Raw genomic sequence first — 10,460 nt, forward strand, 5'->3', positions numbered from 1 at the left:
CCTTGCAGCTGCTGGTTTTGCTGAGTCACTTTGCAGGCACCTTCCTCTCAGAAACCCACTTTCTCAGAAATCCGTTTAGATAAACCAAAAATAGGTTAATGTTTTTTATTGAATCTGCTGCTGGGCTTTATTAAGACCCAAAGTTTATCTAGACTACAACTTTTCTCCCACTTTCCCTTTTCATTACTTTCTATTCTAGGTACCATTTTGTTCTTGCTTTTTGGCTGGCTGGTGGTTGGAGTAGATTTTCTGTGTGGTTCTGTAAATTTGATTTGACTAAAATGTTCTAAGTAATTTTATTAGAGATTTTAGTCTTGAGTTAACATCTACCTGAAAAAAACAATTCAGAAATGCCTGAACTAAAATTCCACTGAAAATTTCTTTCCACTATTATCTTCAGTTTTACCTCCTTGACACGTTATGTATGTTGCACACATTCTCCATATTAAAGTGCTGAACTGCAGAGGCTCATCAGCATGCTCAGTATCGTAAGAAGTGTTAGCACAAGAAGAACCATTAGGAGGTCATGTCAGGTCAATCATTCAGTAGCACTCTCCTCTGTCATTTTTTTTTTGTCTTTTGCTAGTCTTTTACTGACATCCTCCCTTTTGACCTTCTCTCCTCTTTTATTTTCAATTTATTTTTATAAAACGTTACTATCTTCTCCATACTTATGCTTCCAGGATAAACCTAATTGAAGTTGATGGGAATCAAGTTTATAATCAACTCAAAGTGTTTATTTTGGAACTTGCAGTAGCTTAATTGTCAATAAAAAACCCCATCAAACTAGTTGTGCCATGGAGTGAGTTTGGATAATTTTTCATCTATCAGTATGTATAATCTGATTACTTCTTCTCCAAGTGACCTTTCTGAGAGATGTATGCGTATAGCTGAAACTGAGCATATGTTCTGCCTGTCTGTCTTCTCTTCTCTTGGGTTTTCCTGACTCAGTTTCTTTGACAGTGGTCCTTGTACTTGTCACATCCAAGAATTCCTAGACATCTGCATTCAGTGCATTCAGTGGTTGGCCTTGGAACTTTCTGTTTGAAAAATATGCTTTCCTTTCCGGAGCTTGGATTTTTGTGATCTCAAGTGTTTTCAAGTTTTCTTTTGGTTGTCACCTAATGGAGATATTCAAGCTAGTGAGGCAGAGCAGGCTTGCCAGGTGAAAAGCTGCAGTGAACTTCCATGATTTCATAAGGCTTGTTTGGTAAGGTTCACTAGAAATCCATGCATCTTACTGTAGTCAAATGAAAAAGGCCGTAATATTGGACTGTCCTTAATTTTGCATTGAGAGCTTACTTTTCTATTCTTACTGAATTTATGTACTGTCAATCTCAGGAACTAACATTTAACTCTTGAAAATAGGAAGCAACTGGAATTACATTGATATAAAGCATTAGGTGTGTGCCTAAGGACTTCTGGTTGACAAAATCCATGCAGCAGTATTGAACTACTGAATCATTAATTTATTTATATAAATGCATGCTTTTCGAAGTTGTTGTTTGGTGGATTTGTTCTGTTTCAGTTTGTTGGGGTTTTTTTTGTTTGTTTGTTTGTTTGTTTTGTGTGTGTGGTTTTTTGTTTGTTTGTTGTTTTTGTTTTTGTTTTTTTTTCCCAAAAATTTTAACAGTCAAGATGGTTTAGTTTTCTTGCCTTTTTGTTCCTCTTTGTTCCTTATTTTTTCCTCACCTCTCAGGCTGATGTAATTTCTGTTTTTAAAGAATTTCATAGTGCAAGCCCCAAAACTCTTTTCCTTGCAATTCTGGTCATACAAGAAATGAAAATGTGACTAGATAAGTTTTCAAATGTATGTTTATTCCTTTTCTCCTCAGTCTTTTGTGCGTTAAAAGCAGCTGTTTGAGACTATTATCACATATTACATTTAATAATCATACACCAAGAAGCTATTTTTAGGTACTATAGTTACGTTTTCAGAAAAATTTTACCAATGGTTGTCTTAGTATTCACAGAAATTCTCCTGACCATAAAAGTGACGGTCATTTGCACCTATTTCAACTTGTTTGTTTTATATCTAATTATTGTTATCTCTAACATTTTCACAGATGAGAAATAATTTAACGTTATACCTGATTATTGTCAGAATCTTGCTCCGAACTCAGTATTGAGTACAGAAGATAGCTGCAGTCAATCTAAAAATTGCAGGAAATATTACAACAAAAATACTTCAGTGCGTTGTTTGTGGACACATGATTGTGCAGACATTCTTGATACAACAATCAGACTCCCTCGTCAGCTGAATACCTTTGGCCCATTATGTGGCAGTTTAGGTCAATATAGTCTGAAAGTCATACAATAGTGAAATATATACCTACATTGTAAGATATACATTATAGAAGGCTGATTTATTAAAAGTAGCATCTTCCTAAAAGTTTCTGCAGTACTGGTGTGACCTGTGTCTATTGTTGGTGCATGAACGCTTGTTCCATCAAAAATATCCCACTGGGAGGGAACAGATAGGGCAATACTCAGATCTGGTAAACATACATGAACATTCCCACTGCTAATTGTGTGGAAAGTATTTGCTATTTGATGGATTACTTGTGTTTCTGTAACCTCATTTTATTAATTAACAGCTATTTATATTTTTTAATATTATTTGAGCAAATGGAATCACAGGAAAACTAAGTATGAGCAGCTTAATAGCTTTGCATTTTTAATCTAGTAAGCTATCAGTATATTCTGTAAATTGTAGGTCTTTGGTGTTATGGTGCACTGCTTCACTGAACGCAGTGGCCTCTCATATCCAGAGAAGTGCTTTCACATCTTGGGAACTATTGCAAGCAATGTAAGTAGCTGCATTAGTCTCTCTGCATTAGTCCCAAGTATATTTAATTAAAAATTTTTAATTGACTTGGCATAAGTGACAGCATGTGAAGATGTCACTAAAGTGACAAATACATGTGTAAGATAAATTTAAGGTGCATTGTAGTATCTTTTACTATGGCTGATTAAACAAGTCTTGTTGTTACCATCATTAATCTACAATTTACTTCAGCCACAACACTTATTTTTAGAATGGACTCTGTCCAAGCACAAGTTTCAAGTTTGCAAATGACAGCCTGTCCTCTTCTTTTCTGTTGTTCATTTATCATTGTCATGCTTACTGCCACTGTAATAATTCCAAACATGTAAAGTGATGGGTGCTACTTGCTATTTATCATTCAGAATACTGGAAATGCTACAAAGTTAGATGTGATGATATTTCCATTATAGCTCAATTTTAATAATCTTAAAAGCCAAAGCAAATATTAAGGTAATTAAACTGATGAGAAGTCACATGTGAAAGACCATAAAAATTAGTGAGAGACGGCCAAAATTAAATGAGAATATCCCTAGCCACCCTGTGTAAAAGTTTCCTATTTTAAAACGTGCAACATCATCAGGATACAAAGAAAAGGTTAGAATAAATGTTGTATGTTAATGACGTTTCCAGATACTTGTCTAGAAGCAAAGTTGTATCAAACAGTTTTATAATTTGTTAACAAGATACTGTTGGCAATATTCCATGTCATCTGCTCCCCACCTTGTTCAATTTATTTGATAAAATAGTATGTCAGAAGGAGTCCAGACAGACCTTAATGATTATGGCCCTTCAGGGTCTTTTGCAAAAGGAGGGAGTGTGCCTCCTATACAATGTCATAGTTTTCCAAAGGATAATGAAATCCACTGGAGTATGACTGCATTGTTTCTGAATTACAGCTGTAAAGAAAATAAAAGTCAACACTACGAAAAGAGTAGGAAAAAACAGATATTAAAGGAAATTCTTTGGTCTTTGAAAGGGAACGATTTCGCTATGACTTATTTGACAATATACACTCAAGTAATGTAACTAGTTGGGCCAGTAATCAACTATGGAGCTTCATAGTTAATTCCAGTTTCTCAGCTGATACCAAACATGATAAGGATTTAAAGAAATAAATTAATCTAATTTCCACAATGTGTATTATCTTCCGAACAGTGCGTTGCACGTGTACATAGGTTGTACATACAAACCTGGAGTACTTTGCTCTCCACCAGATTCTGCTGATTCAGAACCATTAAATCCCATTTTATCAATGATCCTGTCTATGTGGTCCTACTGGCTTATATTCTGAGTTAGTTGTATTCAAAATAACTTCCTAAATTTGTCTTTAGATGGGGAAAATAGTAATGAAATGCCATGATGACAGACTGAGAGTTATTTATAGTATTACTCAATTATAGTAGATTACTCATTTTGGTATTTTCCAAAACACTATTATTACCAAGCTATTTGGTAATAAATTCTAGGATATCGGTGTACTTGGAATCTGATTAAATGTGTGCTTTTCAAGAAGGCTGTGTTAATAGTGATGGAGGGGATGAGTAGACTTGGTTTTAGGAACATTGTGTAGACAAACCTGGCAGAGCAGTTGCAGGCAGAGCAACAGCTTCTATTTCTCCTGAGTGAGCAACTTCAGCAAAGTCTTGTTTTGTTCAGTGCAATGGCAGGAGGTTGCTATCACTGCAATATTTTCCCTTCCTGACCAAACAGTGCAAAGGAAGATGGATGATCGTGGTAGCGGCAAGTGTGGGCTGTGTTGTCTAAGCTGTACAGTTTCATTTCAACAGTATAAAGAATTTGTCTAAGCTCACTGGAAGTACAGGTTGCTTAATACATGAACAGTGCATATTCAGTGGCCTAAATTTTCGTATAATAGCAAGATCCTTTGTTTAATGAAAATCAAGAATTTGTGCACAGTAATTTTTAGTAAACTCTGATTTCTTCAGATCTTTTCTATGTCTTTACTGGACAAATTGCTAACTGTATTTTAAAGTTTCCTATCTTGATACGTAGAGTAAACATACTTACGTTGAACTACTCAAGGATGTCAAAAAGACACACGAAAGTACTCCAGAAATGCCGGAGAAAAGGGAGTCTGAGGAGCTTTCCAGTGCATTCAACTTTTCCCATTTATTTAAATGATGTATATACGGAATCCGTAAAATCAGTATTTGTCTCCCAAAAGAAACATGCTGTTGGCCAATACTGATTTATATAACTAAAGCTAGAATTCTACTTTAGTGAGTAGGTTTGAGTGTTTTGGTGAGTTTTGGCTGGTGGTTTATTGTTCATTTGTTTGTGTTTTTTTTGGTGTTGTTTGTTTGTTTGTTTGTTTTTTTTTTTTTTTTGCTTTATTATATTAAAATGTGAGATGAAACCAAGTGCCAATAGTAGTATAACATCTGTTTGAACTTTGGCAGTGCTAGATATCATCAAGCAGTACTAGCTCTGTGCCTTCACTCTCTGCTTCTCTTTCATCAAAAGTATTATTGACCATTAATGTCAAAATGAAAAATAAGAGGTGGCAGTTCACATAAGAAAACATTTGGATGGCAGCTGTTGCACATTAGGTGTAGTTAATGGTCATGTTTGCAACCACAAATGTAATATTTACATTCATTGAAAAAACAGAATTGATTAAGTGAGATAAAAGGAGAGTGATACCAGCTGCCTCAAAACATTGTTTTTTTGAGTTTGATTGTTGTTGATTTGGTATGTCTTGGATCTGCTGAATATTAGTAACAAACTGGAAAAAAATCACAAGTAGGCAAGCAGTTCATTACTTCTCTTGAGCAAAAAAGAAAAAAAAGGACAACAGTGAATGCAGTAATCAAATTGGAATTACTGTAAAGCTCTGCATAGATTGACAAAGAAGCAAAATCATAGGTTATGATTAACATTAATAACACTTACATTTCTAAAACAATTGGCATATATCAGCTAGCAATTCATTTAGAAACATGGCTTGTAGCTACTGAGAATGGTATTCAGCATCAGATACTTTGTATTAGAAATTTTCCCTGTCCAGCAAATGAAATTAGTTTTGCTTGCAGAAAAACATAAAGTGACAGAACAAAAGAAATGGGATGCGATTTGGGGTCCCAGAGATATGAAGAGCTTCTATTAAAGAGCATCTATAACATCTGTCTGCAAGTGTACAATCTTTTTTCTTGTTTTACCTTTTTTTGCAGTGATGTATGTGTATGGATTGCCCTCTCTTGTTCTTAATAATAGCAAAAGAAAAGGCAAAATGAAAGCCTTAAAATCCTGTCCTCCTAGGACATGCTCTAGGAAATAAATATCCCCAGCATTGTTACCTGATAGGTAGTTTTCAATCACTTCTCTCCTTTTCTTTTATTCTGCTCAATATCTTGTTTTCTACCATGTTTTCTGGTCCTTTCTATGTGAAAAAGGATCAGTTTTACATGTTTAGTGTTTTCACTAGGTTCCTTTTATTCCAGAATATGACATTTGAACTTCCTAGAAAAAACAGAACATTATTTGTCTATGTTTATAAGTGATCTTTTCTATTGCACACACAACTTTGAACTCTCAGTTCATTGTGGATATGTGATTGTTTTCAGCTTATCATACTCCAGCAATACTCTGTAGTTGTCAGGTGCACTGTCTAGAGTCAAAATATTCAGATGTTGAGAGCTTCATGGTGGAATATAAAATACCCTAGAAAAGAGGAGACTGTTTCTTACACTCAGGTGTCAAAATAATAAGGCATAACATGTTTATTCTGAATTGATTTTAAAAAGAAATAATAAAAGCCCAGAAACAATAGTAAAAACTTTTCCCTCAGATTTCTGATATATTATCTCCTATGAGCCAATTTCATTATGGAAAAGTGAAAAGACCTTTATATACCCTGTTAAGTAGTTTTACTGTGCATTCTAGTAACAAATCTCTCATCCATGTGGAATGTATCACTGCCTGAAATCAATGCCTTTATAGTAGAGCTTAACAAAATGTCCACTGACCTGAGTGGGAAAGACACTATTTCAGTGGGTTTAGTTTGGGTAAAGTGCAATTATTACATGACAGTTCTGCAAATGCAAATTTGGGCAATATAAATGACAAAGAGTTAATGCGATAAGCAAGTAGCTTCTGACCGTGGCGAGGCACTATTCATGGAGGTTGCACTGTATATGTCAATACAGGACAGTACAGAAACAGATATAATTTTAAAAGTTACTATCTAAATTTTATTAATAACACAGAATACTTATATAACTTCATGTTGCCATAATTACCATTGACTCTAATTATTTTCCTAATGAAAGATTAACTGTCTCCAAATAGAATAGTGAAAATGTTCCATCTTACTTCACTGGATAGCTATAATTTGCTAAGAAAGATAAATTACTTAGTAACTTTGGATGGATTCAAGAGGCTGTCAGCCAGAACTACTCTTAAATGTGTAGTTTGCTGGTTAGGAACTCTGGAAAAGCAGAATCAGAACCTAGTATTCTGTCCTTTCTGTCCTTCCAGGCTCAAGGGAACATTGCTGGCCTCTGGTTCTCTTCACTCAGGAACATCTAAACTCTACCATTCCATTCAGTCTTCATAAACATTGTCGTACAGTTAAACTGGCTTTCATTCTACCTGGTGTCATTGAAAACAGCTGTTAGGAGAGCTGCCAGCTTGACTGCTCTGGCTGTTGGAGCTGAACAGTGTCAATGAAAGATGGGCCTTTTCTGTAGAGTTGGACTTAGAACTTGCAATTTTAAATGCCCCTAGAATGAAATGAAAACAGGTTTTTTATTTGTTTGAAACCCTGATAAAGTTTGAGGTCAGCTGACAATTAATGTTATTTTTCACTTTAGGGGTTCAGTTCTTCATCATGCCTTGGCAAAACTGTGGCTCGACAGGACTGAGATATGGATCAGGCACTGGAAAGAATGGGAATGACATAGAATAACAATAAGCCAGTGGGTACCAACTGATTGAGGTGAAGTTGTTCCACCATACCATGGGCCTGCTCTGATATATAGACTTTGTTTCCTGACCCATTGCCATGAGTATGCTGGACAGCATAGCTCTCCTTGAGGCAGTGCTTGGCAGCTAAAAAAGTAAAAGTGCTGGCACAAATGTTCCTAAATTTTATGGTAGTCAGAGATTTTCCCAACTAAGTGGAATTCATCAGTGGGTAGTTCTATAGATAGCTTATCCTCTCTCACAATAGAAAGAAAATCTAGAATATTATGAAACCTTAACCCTGAAATTTTCCTGACACTGGAATTTGAGGTTGTTCAGAACTGAACACTGGTCGAGACTTAACTTCAAATTATTCAGGAACTGGTGAAATATTAAGTATTCTTTTTTAATAGAAATTAGTTCTTTCTTGCTTCCATCCTTCTCTAAATAGTGAGGTTTCACTGTTTTAAAATTCACCTACCTTAGCAGCTTTTTAAGATTGTATTTCAACATTGAAAGGAATGCATAAGGCTACGTATTTTACCGTATCAGACATCCTGAGATGAAGGTAGGCTTGTGGGTGGTTCCTACGCAAGAATACTATCCTATGTTATCAGAAGTGAAAATATGAAAAAAACAAAACTGACTTTTGATGTAAAACGTTCATTAGGAGTTTTGTGTGTGTGTGTAAAAAGAAAATTGCCGTTGTTGATTCCTCAGTTATAACTTGCTTTTCAAGATGGAATATTTTGATTTTTCAGATAAGCCTTCTGTAAGTATTAGAAATTTGGAAAGCTTTGATGCTTTTAATGCTTAGCTATACATAATTAGCATAACCATTGAATCAGCCTGAATGCATTTATAGAGAACATTACTATATTAATTTAAAAAACATTGATGATTTTATTAAGAAAGGCGAGCTACTGACTCTCATGGAAGAGAAATGTAGGTTTTATTTGAATGCTAGTCCTAATACTTGTGCATAAAGTCTTGAGATTGTAATCAAACCAAAGAGTTATGAACTAGTCATTAGAACTGAAAGCATCAAGCAGCATTAGAATTATTTTTTAACTTGCTTTCACATTTCAAGGTCAGCACACTGATGAAGACAATGTTTTCTGTAGAGGATACAGTGGGTAGAAATGTCAAAAATTAACTCCTTTTAAATAACAAAAAGCACCAGTTAAAATTTCCCTCTAACATCTTTATTGACTTATTTATTTTTAAAATTCTTTCACAGAGAACCTTTCTCAAAGCTGCAAGTGAGGAAGAAATCTTTGCACATCTTGGCTTGGATTATGTCGAACCGTGGGAAAGGAATGCTTAACACCATTTTGCAGTGTACATTCATCAGCTGACACCAATGGTCTTTCACCTACCTTGTAGTCTGATTTTGATATACATAAAATATGTCTCTATGACAAGTAAAAAAATTTAAAACTGTATTAGTTAGAAGTCATTATACATGTTGATGTTCCTAGAAGAGAAGAGTTTAAGTTCTTCTGAATCCTTTCCAGTCTTTTCCATTTTAGTCTTTTAAGTTTCTACATGTGAGTGTCAAGATAGATCTTGGTTTTGGAAGAAAACTTGAAACTGGTGAGATCTTTGCTTGTGATAGGAATTTAACATCTCTGTGATTAATACTTGGCTGCTAAAATACTCTCAGCTATGACAATACCTAAATAATACAGAATATTTGAGCTCAGTCCAAAAAATACTGAAATGCATGCTTATCTTTAACTGAATTTCTTAAATATTTTGCTGAATTCATATATGAAAATCACTGCTGAGTATAAAGCTTAACAACCTAGGCAGTAATTAGCCTGTCAGGCTCAGCAAGTTGAGACTTCAGCTGTAATAGTTTTCCAGGTGGGGAATTACTCTACAAAAACCATAAACAAGTTGAGAATTTAGTGAGAGTTCAAAACATTTCACACAAAGAGATTTTGGAAAGTAAAAGTGGAAAATCTCAGTAGCAATCTTCAATTGTGAGGAAAAATACTATAAATTTGGAGTACTGATTTTGACTAAAGAAGATTCAAGTGGTGACGTGATGGTCCTCAATAAGGACTTTGAATTATAACCTGCATGAAAACAACACCTTAAACTGTCAGGCTCATGACTGCTCTGAAGTGAGAGCTTTTAATTGTCCACACTCAATTTCAATAGCTGGAAATTTATTTATTAGTAGATTTATATGCATTGGAATGGAAGCTTACCTGAACTGTTCGGCTATTGGATGCTCTAGAATTGTATTCCTTCTTTTTTTGTCAGAAATTAATCTGAGATGTGAGAGACTTTCTGATAAAAGTACTCCTATGTGATATTTTGGGTTCAGAAAATTTCCAGGTAGTTCTTGTGACTGTAATGATAATGAAGAATTTGTAATAAATTTACCCTCTATTGTACAAGGGCATTTAGTACTTTAGTACATGAAGTTACTTAATGACCATTCATTTGTCATTTGTAGAATAAAGGTGATTAAGAACACCAAGACTGGTCAAATAATTTTCTTTCTTAAAAGCCTGAACTTTTTTCCCTGTTAAGGCTGATTTCACATCTTGGTATAACGGGGTAGAATGGCAACAATGAGGCCATGCACAACAATTATTACTGACAGTAATGGATTTCCATATTCAAACAATGGTAATATTCCACAGCAATGTAGACTTGAAGCTAGTGGTTAGTACTATAGAAACACTTTGAAAAT

General features: G+C 34.7%; 1 protein-coding gene across 1 annotated transcript in view; it reads left to right on the forward strand.

The window, feature by feature from the left end:
* Positions 1 to 10,233, forward strand: part of DNTT (DNA nucleotidylexotransferase) — a gene marked incomplete at its 5' end in the record, with an annotated part of 112,592 nt that extends 102,359 nt beyond the window's left edge. The window contains one exon of the mRNA XM_082054194.1: positions 8,991 to 10,233. Coding sequence (XP_081910320.1) covers positions 8,991 to 9,077 — 87 coding nt within the window. The 3' untranslated portion in view covers positions 9,078 to 10,233. The remainder of the gene's footprint in view (positions 1 to 8,990) is intronic.
* Positions 10,234 to 10,460: the final 227 nt, after the last annotated feature.

Source organism: Streptopelia decaocto (genome assembly GCF_964273445.1).
Source record: "Streptopelia decaocto genome assembly, chromosome: 5".
In the NCBI taxonomy this organism is placed as follows: Eukaryota; Metazoa; Chordata; class Aves; order Columbiformes; family Columbidae; genus Streptopelia; species Streptopelia decaocto.